At 37.2% G+C, this 17,072-nt stretch overlaps 3 protein-coding genes across 3 annotated transcripts in view; 1 reads left to right on the top strand and 2 right to left on the bottom strand.

The window, feature by feature from the left end:
• LOC139127600 (methylsterol monooxygenase 1-like) overlaps positions 1-752 on the bottom strand; it is an 11,521-nt gene extending 10,769 nt beyond the window's left edge. Inside the window, exon 1 of the mRNA XM_070693512.1 lies at positions 405-752. Within this exon, the coding sequence (XP_070549613.1) occupies positions 405-572 (168 nt within the window). The 5' untranslated portion in view covers positions 573-752. The remainder of the gene's footprint in view (positions 1-404) is intronic.
• A 1,700-nt stretch (positions 753-2,452) lies between these two features.
• Positions 2,453-13,791, top strand: LOC139127590 (uncharacterized). Its single transcript, XM_070693498.1, has 12 exons — positions 2,453-2,909; positions 3,726-3,860; positions 4,473-4,535; positions 4,706-4,795; positions 5,059-5,407; positions 5,656-5,938; positions 6,222-6,458; positions 6,960-7,036; positions 7,833-7,937; positions 8,443-8,660; positions 9,459-9,623; positions 10,713-13,791. Exons 1-12 carry the CDS (start codon positions 2,695-2,697, stop codon positions 10,960-10,962), a joined length of 2,187 nt encoding a protein of 728 aa, XP_070549599.1. The 5' UTR covers positions 2,453-2,694; the 3' UTR covers positions 10,963-13,791.
• Positions 12,136-16,010, bottom strand: LOC139127591 (uncharacterized). The gene is made up of 4 exons (XM_070693499.1): positions 15,715-16,010; positions 13,795-14,043; positions 12,867-13,106; positions 12,136-12,399 (listed from the first exon to the last, which is right to left on the bottom strand). Exons 1-4 carry the CDS (start codon positions 15,730-15,732, stop codon positions 12,136-12,138), a joined length of 771 nt encoding a protein of 256 aa, XP_070549600.1. The 5' UTR covers positions 15,733-16,010.
• Positions 16,011-17,072: the final 1,062 nt, after the last annotated feature.

Here is a 17,072-nt window from a genome sequence, read left to right as displayed (position 1 = left end):
TTTCTGACCAGATTATTGCAAAAAAAATATGAACCGCAACGTACTGACTTGTAGAATTGGCGACTTTCATGAGGTAAAACTTAAGTCTAACCTAAAACAGTATTTTGTCGAAATCTTTAGTCGTCATCGATCGTTGACTAATGATCTACAAAAATGCAAAGTCAGAGTCGCTCCAGCTTCTATGGTTAAGTTTGATCTGACGTCAGAACTAGCCATAAGAACTTGAAGGCCTCGTTTTTTATCATAAAAAAAAACCAAGACAATACACCAAGAGCGCTGTTCACAATAACTGTGTCACCGTGCGGGGTCATTTGTATTGATGAACCAACCGTGTTTTGATATCAAACACGGTCCCTCTATCACGGACCGATGCTGCAACTGTGTGAAACCATGGTGAAACATACCTCGTGATAGATGAACGATATCCATGATGCGATGTCAAATTTGCTGTAGTTATCCGTCATACTCGTCCAGTAATATTCCATGGTTGGCCTAAATGGATTGTCAGGCAAATATTCCAGATACTCGGTGGCCAGACGGACAGTGGTTACGATAGTGGCGTTTTCGGCCATGTTGACGCTTCGAAGGACCTATAATAGTTACACTGCTAAACACAATCCTATATACACCTCTACCCTAAGCAGCGAGCCCGTGCAGCTTATTACCGGATTATCCAGCAGGGAGGGAGGCGCCAGACGCCGCACCAGCTGATTACGGCTATGCTGTCCTGCAGATCTCGTCCGGGTCCCTGGCCCGTTTTCCCCGGTAGAGGGCGTGGGCGAAAACGTGAAAACGGGTCACGGATCATGAACTAGCAAGGCAAAATCAACATCAAAAATTACTGCCCCATAAAATGTCAAGTCTGCCTCATATAAATGTTGATGAATGAGGCAGAAAGCGCTCCCTTCAATGAACATGTAGATGCGCCTACATTTGCAGATTAAACCGACATAACTTCACCATCCAATTATCCCAAATTAGTTCCAATCGTGTTATCATTTTCACACTTTGACAGCAATCATTACAGTGATCACAAGCATAAACTGTACATGATCATTAGTCCTGCGTACCGTGCTGTGTGTTTCGGGCGTTACACGGCCCCCACCTGTGTAACCACAGGGAATTGAGTAATCTTCTTGTTGTTGTTGTTGTTGTTATTGTTATTGTTGTTATTGTTGTTGTTGATGGTGATGATGACGATAATAAAAATTATTAAAAAACAACGTGTCATTCCTTGCTGTTGTTTGTCGATGTTGTAGATAATTGTAAAAGAAAACTGTAATCGTGACCAAAAAACGACGTAGGTCGCTCAACATCACTCCCGTCCTAGTGACGTTTAGCGACCTACGTCGTTTTTTGGTCACGATTACAGTTTTCTTTTACAATTATCTACAACATCGACAAACAACAGCAAGGAATGACACGTTGTTTTTTAATAATTTTTATTATCGTCATCATCACCATCAACAACAACAATAACAACAACAACAATAACAACAACAACAACAACAACAACAACAAGATTACTCAATTCCCTGTGGTGTATCGCCCGAAACACACAGCACGGTACGCAGGGCTACATGATCTAAGTTGTTGAAAACAGCTGTTTCATTGGATAGTCTGCAGAAAACTGGGTTATGGCAGATTTGATTGATCGGTATGATTAAAACAATACATCGATTTGTTGAAAATATTAAATTTCAAAATATTTTTACAGAGCTTCCGTGAACGCAAAATTCTCCGTATTTCACGCATAATTAATCTGAAGTACGCAAAGTAAATGGACGTCTGCCTAATCCGATACGCATTTGAACACCCCCCCCCCCCCGCAGTCTTTGTAAGGGGAGAACCATTTGATTTCTTGGGGGATATGGAGGATTTTGAGGGAAAAAAAATTGTCACCAGGTGAAATAGAAGGAAAAAAATTGATCCTGTAATGCTTTGAGAAAAAAAAATTGTCATAACTGACAGAACCTGAAATGAGCAAAATTTGGAAACTTTATTCTCATGTATTCTTTGCCGGCGCGCCGCCATAGGCGGCGCAAATGTTTTTACTACAAGCTGTTCTTATGTTTTTTCCAGCACTTATACGGGTAAGCATATACATGCACTACATAGGTCTGCTTTACACCTCAGTGCACTCGATGTTTTCCTTCCCTTTTCTGACCGAAGAAATATTTCAGGATTTCTGTTGCAATATCTCAATGGCACAGGCAACATCTACAGGGGACCATTTGACTTCTGTAAATTGTGAAAAATTAAAATACAAGACCTGAGGAGTCAATAAACTAGTGTTGAAACCAATATATTATTCTCTCCATATGTTAGAAAGATGTTCAAGTTGACAATGAAAATTTGAGGAACAACAAATATAATGAAATACAATGTGCAGTGAGTCTTGTTTCTCTGACAAAAAATGATAACATCTTCCCTGAGAACTTAAAGGGATAGTATCGGCAACTTTTGAGAATATTTTCACTATTTTTGTCGCACGTCACGAACTATTCACATGAATAAGCACAGTGAATCATGAAGAATCACCTACTAAGTGACCCCAGTACGTAACGTGTATCAATTCCTCGTGATAAAGAATGTTGACGAAGTGAATTTCTTAACGGACAGAAATTCAACGATGTTGACACACTGAATGCAACGTAATCGACTTTGTACGCATGCGCAAGAAAAGTACCGCACATGTCACAGTTCAACTCTGTTAAAATGGCGTCCACACCACAGCGCAAACGACCAGTGGGTCGACCGAAAAAAAGCGAGTCAGCAGCAAAGCGGAGTAGGATTAGGAGGAATGTTGGAAAAATTAACATTTATGAAGAAATAGAACGTTGGAAGCAGGTCAAAGAAGACGCAGAGTTGTCATCCCACGCCGAAGTAGCACGTTTATTACTTGATCGGTAAGTTAGTTTGAACATGCATGGTTTGAATCATATGAACCTGCGGGCTGCAAGTGCAATGCATGTGTGTCGTGCTTCGTACGCGTATCGTGTTCAACTTTCAGTATAACGTCAGCCGGACATCGGGAGCGTGATTTTGACGAGATATCTCTTTTCAGAAATTAGAAGAACTACCAAGTATCAGTGCCAACTTCATTACGCTGTACACGGCATGCAGCATGTGTAAACATTGTGTGATCCGCGTTCAGTTGCAACTTTCTGTGTTGTTTGTAGTTGTACTTACACAGACCCATACTGCAGTTAAGATTTCGAACGCTGAACGTTGACGCAACCAGACCTGCAGCAATTTTATCACCAACTGAGGATGGCCATTTGAATTGCATTTAATGTTTCGTCTGGCAAGTTTGTAAACAATTGTTTACAGTCTCGTTCGTTTGCTTTCCCACTCCTGACACCATTATCATGAAGGAAGTACCTCCGTGTGCCTCGTGTCTATTGAGACCTACCGGCACGGTGTTATTTTTATGTTGAACAAAATATTTCAGGATAAGGGTCGAGTTTATACCTCCTGTTCGATGTAGGAAACGACATTTAAAATGACACCTTTTTTGAAAACAACTTTGAGAAAAAAGTTACTAAGTAATGTTGGAAACAGCCTTAGTACCAGTAGAGAAAAGAGATAATTCATTATCTGTCTTTAATCCTTGGATAAACAGTGATTCTTTGAGTTTGTACATAGTCTATTTTATGTTTAACAAGTTGAAGTAAACATTAAAAAACTTTCTGAATTGTTTACTCTATATTGTACCACATTAGATATTTCACAACCAAACCAAAGACTGTTCCAGTGACTTCAACACCAGGTCCAAGCTCACAGAGTAAGCTTGTTGAAGTAGAGAAACTCACTACCAGTCCTGGGGTTTCAGAAATATCACAGGAATCTGATCGAAGGTAAGACCATAGACATTGTGAAATACTAGTATATGATCATGTTGCAAAATACACTTTATGCATTCAGTTATCAATAGTTACAGTGTACAAGAAAATCAATGGTTATGGGATTTTTATTGTTGTCTCTATACTTTTCATCATTTCTTAAAAATGTAATTCATTTAATTACACTTTTTAAAAGTATATTTTATCTTATTTTGTTGTTTTATGACCAGAAATGGAAGTACAACTCTAACTGCAATGTCAGGTGTTGAAGAGATTGCTTCTGATCAATGCACTAATGTAAATGTTGATACTGACAGTCAAAGATATAGTAACCAATTCAATAAACATAAGTTGATGTGATTTTGTGAAAGAAAGGAATTGTGATGATTATTGATAATTTAGCAGTAGATAGTAATCTATAAGAACACAAATCTACAAAGTGTCCTTGAATAGAAATATGTCTGGAATACCACTGTCTATCCATTTAATTTCAATAGTTGACAAAGTTGATACAGAAAGAACAAGGGAAAGATAAGCATGGATAACACATTAAACTGCATATACATTGTACATATCAATATTATCTTTGAATCATAATAATAATATCACAAATAAATACCTCAACAGGAGAAGAGAAAAGGGAGAAGGAATCAAGAAAAAGATGTTGACTTCATTCATAGATCCATTTGAGTAAGTTTTCACTGGAATTTGCCAGATTTTTTTTAGAAATCAAAGGTTGTAATGAAGTACTACTTTTGAATTTCACTATTTTGTCATATTATGTAAATTGTGCAAATATCTTTATGTCTCAATTGCACCTCATGTTTGACTCTTTGATGTATTGCTTTACCCTTGTAAAGAGTAACTATAGATGTTACAATGGAAGAGGATGAAGACTTTGAGTATGAAAGCGATGAAGAGTATGAACCCAGTTTTACCTTTACACTCAGGTAATCTTGAAATTGTTTTATACCGTATAACAGATGTCATTACAGTAGGGTTCACACCTATTGTGATGACACGGGAAACCTTGCATGATCTCATACTTCCACTGTTACAGTTAGGATATGTTTTTAAAGTGCATTATGTGTCAAAGATTGTTAGGTGAGAACAACATTTGTTGAGAACAATATGAGTATACTGATATAAGTGTCAAAAATGGCAGTCTAGGAAAATGTTATGATGATTATTAAAAGAACATCCACATTTGCAGACCAAAACAAATGAAATTAGCAGAAGATGAGGACAGTTATTCTGATGACAATACAGAATCTGCACAGGAAGATGATGATGATGATGATGATGATGATGATGATGATGATGAAGATGATGTTGATCAAGTAACAGAAACTTCACAGGGTGAAAATGTTGAAAACATTTCAAGAATCACAACAGAGGAAGATGTCAGTGGGCTTCTGAATGACCATGTATGTCTGACATACATGCAACAACTTCTAGTGTTGGCCAATGCAAAGATTAATAGCATCTGTCATGTGAGCAACTGTAAAGGAGCTGTCCAGGTTTCTAAAGAAGTGATAGGTTCAGCTCTGTATTTGAAATGGGTATGTTCTGATACAAGTTTTCTCAGTTTCATCAAGGAGGACAATTTTTAAATTTTTGACTCATTTTGATATGTGAGATCAGTTACTTCACAAATGCATAAACTGCATACTGTATTTGAAAAATAACAGAGCAATTTCTGACTTTGGAAAGGTAAACTTGTAGCTTGTATAGGTTGTTGACTGCAGCTAAGTTTTATAAGTGTGGCACATATTTAGAAATATTTTCTTTAATTTCTTTTGTATATCAGGCTTGTCCTGCCAACCACACCAATTTTAAATGGTGTTCTCAGCCGTTACTGAACAGGCGTCTTCATAGTGGAGACCTGATAACTTCAGCAGCTATACTGTTGTCAAGAAACAACTATGGAAAAATTCATTTGTTTGCTAAAATGCTGAACTTGAAGATAGTGTCCAAAGCAACATTTTACAAAATACAAAAACACTACCTTGTACCAAGTATTGATGAGTACTGGTTGAAACATCAACAGAACATGATTGACAAACATAAAGACAAGAATCTTGTAGTACTTGGTGAGTGATCTCTCCCAACACACACACACACAGATGAGACAGAGAAAAAGAGACAAAGAGGGACAGGCAAATAGAGATGGAGACAGAAGAGAGGCAGAGATAGTTTGACTCTATAAATGGAGTTCCTTTGACAAATAGCCCTATTGTCACATAAACATACTTTTCAATGTTTGCATAATGTGTTCTTTCAATTTGCATGTATGAAGTACAAACAGTCTTTGGAGAATTAAAATATCGACAAGTTTTTTCATACAGTATGCTCAATTTAACTTAATTCTGACAGGAGATGGAAGAATGGATTCACCTGGTTTCTGTGCGCAGTACTGCTCATATACCATGATGGAAAATGAATCTAAAGATATTTTGTCATTGGTGACAATGGACAAGCGCCAGACAGATAGGAAATCGACAAACTTGGAAAAGGCATGTTTCCAGGTCAGCCTCTCACAGTTACAAGATAAGGAGGTAGAAATTACAGAAGTAGTGACAGATTGCCATTTACAGATTGGTGCACTTATGAGTAAGTGGTCAAGATTTTCAACATACATGATAAAGGTAGAATAAAAATTCATGACAGTCTGTCATCATTTATGTCTGGTCCATTGGAAAAGATACTAGTATTTCATATTTAAACCTGGATTGTGGGTATGAAGGGAACGCGGCTTGCACAAGCATGATGTTTATCTTATTTGAATGAAAAAGTTGAACAGTATGAAAGAGTGCTCTGGAACAAATTCATGTAAAACAGTAAAAAAGGAATATTTTTGTCACATTTTCATGCTTCATGGACCCATGAATATCCATTAAATGCTATTTAAACAAACTATGTGACATTGTATTGGTAGTACATAGGCAAAACTGATTGGACATTCACCAGTTGAGATTGGCATACTTTGTGACTTCATTTCATGGGATTCAATACAGTTTTCAATTATCAGTACATATTTTACTTCATCCTTAATGGGTGTCCAAGGTATTATTTGGAAAACAAAATAATTTTCTCATTTCCCTTCCCATACAGAGAGGACTTACCCAGACATCAAACACTCCTATGATATCTGGCATGTAGCCAAGAATCTAGGAAAGAAAATTATGAAGGTAAGTCTCTCCAAATAACATAAATGAGCCAGCTGCAACACAAGTGTAGTTAACTAAATTTAAATCTTAAATTGACATCAGTTGTATGACTGTACAGTAATACACAACATACATTGTAACTACACTAACAAGAACTACACAGCAAGAAAACTACAGGCAGAGTTGAGTACATGTCTGTAGCAGGGTCTGATCAGTACCTGTAACAGTCCCTGAGAAATAATCTGTGTTACAGTAACTGTAAAATGGTCAGATATCAGGGGTGTATGGACAGATCTGAATCAAACCTGATATTACAGGAATGTATACGGTGATGGAATTTCTGGCAGTGTCCAGTGCTGTGACCACATGACTGAAACACTGCTGTATGAACAGTGGTGTGTCAGTGTTGAATTCACAGGGCCTGATGGAGGGTCTGAAATTTTGTCAGATTTCAGGGGTTTGTGTATTCAGAAAAATGGGAAATTTTGATGAGAGAACTGAATACAGGCATAATTGTGAGCACATTGAAAAAAAATCAGACCCTGTTACATACAGTTAGGAAGTCACATCACTGTGTGTACAGTACTGGGACAGGCAGAAATTTCAGGCGCTGTCACATCACTGTGTCTACAGCACTGTAAATTTCTATACAGCCATGTGATCACAGCACTGGCCACAGACCTGTACACAACTCCTGTCACAGCAATAAGACGTCTTTGCTGACACAAACCTGTACCACAGGGTTGTATCTGGGTTTAGCTCTACAGGGTCAAAACTTTGCTGTATAACCATATCTATATTCTCTCATTTTGTTCAGGCTGGTCAAGACAAACAATGTAAAGCATTACTGCAATGGAGCCAGCACATTGTTACTCACTTCTGGTATTGTTGTAAAAAGGCGACAAGCTACGATGAATTCTTGGTAAGAATGTTTTTTTTGGATTGTACAGTTTCACATGACTAATCATGCTGTGATTTTCTTTTGAGTTTTACCAATCCAAACATCACAGATTGGAATGTTGAATAAGAAAAATTTGCTAGCTGTGGTTAGTACCAATTAGGATAAAAATATCAGTTCATCTGTTTTTGATCATAACCTGTTTTTAGCTAGCTTACTGCCCATGGATAGCACAAAAGTACTACATGGTTACATTGCATGGAAGTGGGTTTTTATTTTAGTTTTAACATCACTATGATGGCATTATATGTTATGTCATTTTTTTCAAATCTGCCAAGTATGTGAAGGTATGACTTGAATTTGTCAATCTGTCTGCTACATATGTATCTGTTGATGATGGTAACGTATGACTGGTATCACCGAAGTCCTGCTGTCAGTTTTCACAGAAATAACATTGATCAAAATTTACACCCTCCTGTAGTGTGAGACCTACATTTATAAGTAATTTTACATGTTCTCTTCACTGTAGGGAATTTGGTGTGGTACTCTTCACCATGTTGTGAATGAACATACATGGATACTTCCTTATGGTCAGGGTATGAACAAGTGTGATCATGGTCCATTGTGTGAAGAAACTGTGGCTGAAAGGGAATGGCTAAATAAGAATGACCCCGCTCATGTTGCTCTTCGAAAGATTGTCCTGGATAAAGCTTTCCTCAACAAGGTTCCATACTTTTTGAATTTCAGGTAATGTAATGTGTGATGATTGGTAACAACAAATAAACTGTGCACACTGGGGGCACAAAATACATACAAAAATTAGCTAGGAATGTCATATATGTCAAAGTACTGAATGGTGGTGCTAACTGTAGCACATCATCTTGCAGTCTATTCAGTAAAACAATGTGTGTGACAGATAAATAAGACTGGCTAACTCTTTGCATTATTTTGATTCACAGAATGCAAGATGATCTGCTACAGTTACAATCATAGCAATACTGTGAGGTACTTCCAAGGTCAAATAGCGACATTCTCAGCTAGTTTCTTATTTATGATGTGCCTGAGGTGAATGAAGTTTATTTGCCCATGCAATAACAGATAAACTAAGACATACTGTGCACATACATATACTCATGACAGGTGAGGGTGATTGTCCTTTTCTGAGGGAAATGCAAAAGATTTTATGAAAGGAGTGAAGTGACAACATGATTGGTAGAAGAAGCAACTGTTGTTGTTATAGGATGGAAAATAGGTCTGTTGTCCATGTGTTAATCTGGTTACATCTACACATATACATGCATGCATACAAATTGGCAAGTATGCATGCATGTACAGGTACATTTGTAGGTTTCTTTCTATAGATTGATCAAGAGGGTGGATTTGTGTTCAGTTTGTCAGAAGATGTGGAGTCACATCAATGTACTAAAAGGAAAGAAAATGTCTGTTTGATCCTCCTTGCAAGAGGAAGCTTCTGTCCAGATTGGGCCTTGAAACATGATAACCATTATCATCACACTGATATGTGTATCTTACTTTTCATTTCAGAAGTACAGCAGAGTTGGAACTTTTCCAACAGAACATACTGATGTATGCAGCAAAGAGGTTTGCCTATACACCTCCTATTTACAGAGTCAGGAATTTATTGGCGGCAATGGACCATAATATTAATCATGGAAGGGAAGTGAGAAGAAACAAAAATGGTGAAATAATGTGAGTTTTGACAAATTTATTGGATTATACAAAAAGTACATATTTTCAAATAAAATACTAAAGTAGTTGTAAACAAGTAATAAATTATGACAGTAATGTAAATCCAACTGTCTCTTGAGGATAAACACAAAAAAATGATTGTACAAATGAAACTGTGTAAATAAAAACTTTAAATATTTGATGGGACAGTAGTCATATCTTCCATGAATTTTCAAAGGTTTGTGTTATCAGCCAAACTTTGTAGCTTTATTCAAAAATTGAAGCTAACAAGCACAGGGTTTAGTATGTCAAACTAATCAACCTATGGACAGTCAGCCCCATTCTCTTCTAAATACATTTTTAAAACCTTGCTCTAAGAACTAGTGGTAGATATGCTGGGATGATTCTGACTACTACTGTCAAGGATTGGTCCTTGCTATCGTTATGATCAGCAAGCCGTTGTAAATTTTCACACTTTGTCTTGATAAGTGCATGCATTTATTCTAGCTCCACTCAAAACTACAAACTGTGTTCACCTTGGGCTATATACAAGGCTCCCTAGCTGAACAAAGCCAGTATGATGGCAATTTTATCAAAATGATAGCATGTACTGTGGACACCTTGAACATTTCAGTACAATACATATATTACTAAAACTTTACTAGCCTTGCAAATTTGGTCCAACAGTGAGAAAGCATGTTACCATCAGACTGGGCTTGGGGATGGGGATTGAAAAAGAATCATTTTTATATGGTTATTGACTAAATAGCTTACACATGATTTTTTAACTCGAACTGAACATAATTTCTGCAACAATCAGGCATTGTAATGATAATCAAAAGCATAAGCTGTAAAACTTTGTCAAATGTTATGACTACTGTACCTGTTACTGTCTGCAAATACAGCTACATGAAATACCTGAGTTGTGCTTATACTGTTGTAAGTTTCATCTAAAACCATAATGCTAATACCGAAAGACTTTGAATAAAATAAATTGCACAAAACACAAATACTGATAAAATAAATAGTAATTATGTTACAGATGAAAAATATAAAACATATGGAATATATATGGAAAATATAGTAATTTATACACAATGTCTATTATAGCTCTCAGAGACGCTACAATAAGAAGAGCGGAAGGTGGACTGCGAGTCCTGTGAAGGTGGATAAAACATATCCACATATCACAGATGTGCTGAAGTCCATTCTACAGAAAAGATTAGCAGACAAAGAAGGAATGCAAAGAAAAGTTGAACTAGAGCCACAAGACCCACGTAGGTTATCAGCCCACCTTGCTGAATTGCCACCACCACCAACAGCAATCCTTGTGCAGGAAAAAAGGTCAAGAAGACAATAAATGCTTCCAGCTGCCTAAAATCTAACTCAGTAACATTTATGGGAAAAATGGGAAAAGAATGTAAAAACAGTGAACAGTGATGAACTATACACTGACTTACAATTTGTGTTTCTTTCTGTGAGTGCCCTGCGTAAGGAACATGTAAACTTTTTTTGGCAAGAAATGGGTGTGGGTACATACTTGCTGTATGCCATGATACACAGTAAGTCAGGCTACCGATAATTCCCCTTGATTTGTTCACCCACACTTTTTTTGCTTAAAGGGACAAGTCGGCCATTTTTGATGAATTTTGTTTGATACAAAATACTATTTATATTGTTTGACATGTTGAAAGATACTGAATAAATGGGTGACCATGCATATATTCGACCCTAGTTTTAGACACGACACATGAAATCATCGCGACAATGAATTAATGACCATTAACTCATTTTCGTGATTGTTTCATTGATCGTGTCTAGAACCGGAGTCAAATATATGCATGGTCACCCATTTATTCAGTATCTTTCAACATGTCAAACAATATAAATAGTATCTCGTATCAAACAAAATTCATCAAAAATGGCCGACTTCGGTCCTTTAAGGCTTTTTTCAATTTTATCAGTTTCTTAACAATTTGTAACTTACAATTTAAGTTCAGGATTATTTGTTAAAACTATGTTCCAAAATTATTGATTTTGTTTAAAATTCAAGAGTAAATTGAATAAGAAGTTCATGTTTGGAGGTGCTAAAATTGCATACTTGTCAAGATAAAGTTATCAGCAACTAAGATGGTCTCATCAAAACCGCCTGTCAGACATGCAAATTTCCTTTGTTACAAACATTAAAAAAAAATCAATACCCTTTCTTTTGCCAACACAGATGCCACTTATTCCCTTAGTTGCCTTGAAAACATTGTGTATGGCTGTCAAAAATCTATGTCAACAAAATTACAAAATTGCTATCTCCTCTGCGGAAAAGGGATTGATCTTCTCATTATTCACAGTGAGAAATCAGAAAATTATGATTATCAGAACTATGTTGCTAGAATTTTGAAATATGGACCGAGTTGTTCTGTGTAGAGAAGAAATTTGCTTCAGTTCAGTGAGTTATGTCTGTGTGTACAGATCATGGAGAATTGTGGGTAGCCTCACTTACTGTATGATAGTTTCCTGGATATCTGATAAAAAACAATCAGGCAAGTCTCGAGGGCATAAACCCTGTGTAATTGCCAAAAGAGTCTGGGTACTTGTCTCTGATTGACCAAACACAGCAACTGGGAATGATACGTCTATTTCCAGCACCTAGAAATCCGTGTCTCCACATGGTGAACTGCCGATATGCAGCATGGCGATTTGCACGATTTATGTCATCACCATCATCTGTCGCAAACACATCTCTTCTGTATATTCTAGCTATTGCCAATACAGCTTCATTCAGTACAAGGAGCCTGAAATCCTGAAAAAATTACACATTTTTAAATTCTTTTCTGTAGTCATTATTTCAAGATGACCCAGTCATGCCATAGACTAATTGTTACAAGAGAGTCCTGAGTCACCAAACCCAAACCATTGTCATAATTGGGAAGGGGTGTGTGATAATCAGAAGAGGTAAACTTGGCACTTGAATTCAACAGTAGGCAAACAAATTGATTACCATCAAGTTTCCAGATTAGCAAAGGCAATTCCAAATGTAAAGACTGACAATGATAATCAGTACATGTAAAAATACCACTGAGTTTACATGATGCTTTGCAGGGGCCTGAGTCTAGTGAAAATTACATTACTAATGGTACTGTTTAATTATCAAACAAATATATCGAAAAGTTGTCATTGTCATATTGCATTCATGTATCAGTTGCATTCATTTTACAAGGGGAGGTTATCTGCCTGTAATCTCTCAAAGAAAAAAAAAGAGTGACTTACTGCTAGTTGAGATATACACATTTCTGGTAGCCTATCACAGCATACTCGTTCCAGTTCAGTTGGCATTTCTCTGCAATGTGTACAGATACACCATTTTGGATGTTGTGATGATTCAGGTGGATGGTATCCAGACTGTAAGACTGTAGGTTTTACTAAATTGAACACCAAAGCTGGATGGTAATCAACCATTTGCAAAAGAATGTTGTCTTTGGTTTCTGTACTCATTTCTTGAATAAGTTCCTGCAATCACAAAGGTGCAAATATGTTTAAAAGATTATCCTGTGTGGTACTCTGACAAAACTGTCATTTTACATCACAGAGTCTCGCGAGCGATATTCGTCTAGAAGTTATGAGTATGATCAATAAATGTCTTGTATTAAACTTTTTTCATTATACAAGCTGTACCTGTTATTAGTGTGTGCCTATTACTTTACCCTAGCTATCTGTGTATAGTATTTCAAAGAAAACAGTCCATATCTGTTTATTGCCCTCCCTAATCCCCTTCATTAATTTGTTCTGCCGATCACTGATGTGGGATGGAGGTGGGGGGCTTATCACTAGTTAGTCCGTCTACTACCTTATGATCTGCTAACGAGGTATTTGGTTCGTGCGATAAGTCCCCACACACCCCACCCCCACCCTGCGTCGGTGATCGGCAGAACAAATTGATGAAGGGGATGAGGGAGGGCAATTATCAGATATAGACTGTTTTCTTTGAAATACTATACACAGATAGCAAGGGTAAAGTAATAGGCACACACTAATAACAGGTAAGGTTCGTATAATGAAAACAAGCTTACCGGTAATACAAGACATTTATTGATCATATTCATAACTTCTATACAAATATTACTTGCGAGACCCTGTGTTTACAGTGTTTTATTTACTATTTCAGGATTTCTGAATAAATATATTTTTATGTACATACACGTAGCATTGTTTTCCTTTCTTCCAGCTGCTGGATGCCATCAGTTGCCTGTGGTGTACTCCCCTGAATATTACGTCTTCTGCCTCTGGTTCCACCTCTACCTCTAGCACTTCCACCCCTACCCCTCCCTCTCCCTCTTCCTCTTCCTCTCCCTCCCCCTCTCCCTCTGCCCCGTCCTCTGCCTCTACTTCTTGATTCACTTTCATATGTACTTTCAGAGTTAGATGAAACAGGTGATACAGACGATGTCTGAAAGTGAATTCAAATCAAATCAAAACTTAATGTTGAGCGTGAATATTGATATTGAAGTTATTTGCTAAGTATCAAAAACATGCATGGATGGCCGTACTGCTGACTCTTTATTACACATTGCAATACATGTGTCACAATTGTAGATTTAGTCAGTTGTCAATAAATAAAACTTGGCCCAAAGTAAACTTTTTTCAGTTGGTAGAATTTTGCCTGATGTATGAACAGTTTGAGGTGAAATTAAAAAAAACGGGTGGGGGGATTATCTCAAGTCAAATGAATTCTTTCTAATCATAAATCTTTTGTTAGTTATATAAATCTGTGTTTGTACATGCATTTTGTAAAACCAAGTGTCCCTGTCAATTGAACAATGTATCTGACAGTTTGGCAATATCTGATCCTAAGGAAGCCTATTCACATGTCCACCACTGTGTGGCTCTGTGATGTAAAATATTTATGTTGGCCTTTACAGTCATAACCCTTGAACATTTCGAAAATCACTGAAAATTTACAAACGTGTGAGACCAAATTGAGTTGCGGGTAACTGGGTAAATTTTGGTCACTTATGTAAATAAATTCTTCACATGACTTATAGTTTGCAGTTGTGTTTCATTTGCAAAATAATCTTATTTCTGTAACCATGCATGTAGGCTACACTTGTGTTGTATGTTGACTTTGTTGTCATATTCAGATATTGGTGATGCTCGCGACGAAAGTAAATTTTTATAAGAATCCCCCCACAAAAACAAACAAGCAAACAAAGAACATGCGTTTAAAAATAGACTGAAATAGGCAATACAAGCGATGGAAATGTTAGCCAAAATGCAAAAACACTTTCAGGGAAATAAGCAGATGCAACAGGCCGTACACATCGCGGACGGCTGTACACTGAACGATCATTGATCAATGATTGATGGTGACCCGGGCCCCGCGTCCGAGCTGGCGAACTGTCACTGCTCACTGTATACTGTACTTGTAGTGGTCGCTGTGTGGCACGTTTGAATTTATTGGTTTGGTATTTAGGAAACGTAACCAGAGTTAGCAAATGTAATGACTCAACTACAAATACCACCAAAGTTTTGCTCAAAAAATAATTCCTGCGGATCATGTAGTTCAACGTCAAATGTACCTACACAACTAGTGTCAGCGGCCCATAGTGCAAGCACAGTCCCTCCACTTGTGGAGGGACTGTGGTGCAAGCCATTCCCGATCCCGTTGCAACTTTGAAGTACAGCATCGCATCGTCACCTTTACCTTGAAATAGTTGACTTGTTCGCCGACAAATGACAAACCAAACTTACCGAATTATGCATGCACTAGTTTTAAACTTTGGTAAATAAATAAAGTAAAGAATAGTTGGTGGAAAATGCTCGACGTTTCGGGCTTTTTGATGCGGTGACCGTGGTTTCGGGCCCTGGCGCTAGCTCGCGCGATGCATCGACTGCCGATGCCGGGTCCGGCCACCGGGCCTAAATTACCTTGTTTTTTTTTTACTCTGACCTAATGCATCACCACTTGAATCGTAAAAACCATTCTCATACTCAAGCAACAGAAGAAAAGACTTTGAACAAATATCTCTCCGGATTCAAACGAACAGTGGACGTACATCACACATCACAATCAAAACAGATACACATGTGCGTAAGTCGGATATAAATATGCATTACTTACGACGCTCTCCGTCTCCATTGTTACAGTGATCACGTTTAAAATCCCGCTCTCGCGTGGCTAGTGATATCATCACTCCTTGTGTTCCATACCACGTGATCGCCTAACATTTTGTAAACACTAGCGCCGCGCGTCAGGCCAGCAAACACTTTTATTACCGTTCGTTATTCACATTCGGGTGTTAGTTTTGACTTATTTCATTGTCAATCGGCAATTAGGGTGGGATAGATATAATGTAGCTTGGTTTTTATTATGTGGTCGGGCGGAAAAAATGGTCAAAAGTTGCCGATACTATCCCTTTAAAAGGAATTGACTGTTTTAAAGGGACAAATGGTCATGACCATTAAAGGCCCTATAGCTGTATCTTTTTCGCATTATTTTTGTGATTTTACTTCCAAACTAAAACAAGTTCATGGGAATGTACTCATTGAGGGGTGTTTATACAGGTAGAATAAACTGTCCACTGGGACTACATGTGCAATTTTGAGCAAGATAAATAATAAATGTTTGCCCAAACATAAAATGGCGCCCTCATGCAAATAAAGCAAAAACACAGTACGTAGTGCATATATGCATTGGAATCTTCACAGAAACAACAGAGTAGTCCAAAATATAATGCAAACTGCTGAATGTACTCCACTGGGACACCATATGCTATGTTTTCTTTGTAATATTATCAATTTTTAAAAATGGCGGGAAATCAAAATAACAGTTAAAATTTAAATTTGCTTGTCCAATTTTTCAGTGGTCCAATTTTTCAGTGGTAAAAGACTATATCCTTTAAATCTGTAGAATTTAAAGAAAACCAGTGAAAAAAGAAAGCCTTTTTCAGGTTCACAAATTTCAAGAGTTACAGCTACAGGGGCTTTAATTCATTTTTGCCGTGGTTTCATTTAATTTGTCTAAAATCGGGGTTGAATATATGCATGGTCACCCATTCAATCAGTATCTTTCAACATGTCAAACAATATAAGTAGTATCTCGTATCAAACAAAATTCATGAAAAATTGGCGACTTTGTCCCTTTAAAGAAAAGCAGGTATAGTACTGAGCAGAGTTGATTTTGCCAGAAAAGTGTTCAATAATTTAAAGTTGTAAATATACTAGAATTTCCATTTTGTTTTCATTTGTTGCAATTTAAAATGAATATATAGAACCATCCTGTGATATGTGAAACACTGGCTCTCTCATCAAGACACTGATGAATCTCAGTAAAGTAACATAAATAAAAAAATGAGTATTAATCTACAGCTATGGAAACTTCTGGTTCCTGGTACTACTATGATGGCTTAAGTTAAAGGAAAGCAAATAGGGGTCAGGAGTACAGCACTCCCCAGATCATTTAGCTCCTCAGGGATATTT

This window comes from Ptychodera flava, unplaced genomic scaffold, assembly GCF_041260155.1.
Source record: "Ptychodera flava strain L36383 unplaced genomic scaffold, AS_Pfla_20210202 Scaffold_33__1_contigs__length_2856901_pilon, whole genome shotgun sequence".
NCBI lineage: Eukaryota > Metazoa > Hemichordata > Enteropneusta > Ptychoderidae > Ptychodera > Ptychodera flava.
This window is presented reverse-complemented; position numbering and strand designations above follow the sequence as displayed.

Coding starts and splice junctions, on each gene's coding strand:
- LOC139127591 (XM_070693499.1), bottom strand. Junction 13,107..13,794: donor AAAGGAAAACAATGCTACGT/GTATGTACATAA, acceptor TTGTGATTGCAG/GAACTTATTCAAGAAATGAG. Junction 12,400..12,866: donor TGTGTATATCTCAACTAGCA/GTAAGTCACTCT, acceptor TAATTTTTTCAG/GATTTCAGGCTCCTTGTACT.
- LOC139127590 (XM_070693498.1), top strand. CDS start 2,695: ATGTCACAGTTCAACTCTGTTAAAATGGCGTCCACACCACAGCGCAAA. Junction 7,037..7,832: donor TAGGAAAGAAAATTATGAAG/GTAAGTCTCTCC, acceptor CATTTTGTTCAG/GCTGGTCAAGACAAACAATG. Junction 9,624..10,712: donor AACAAAAATGGTGAAATAAT/GTGAGTTTTGAC, acceptor TGTCTATTATAG/CTCTCAGAGACGCTACAATA.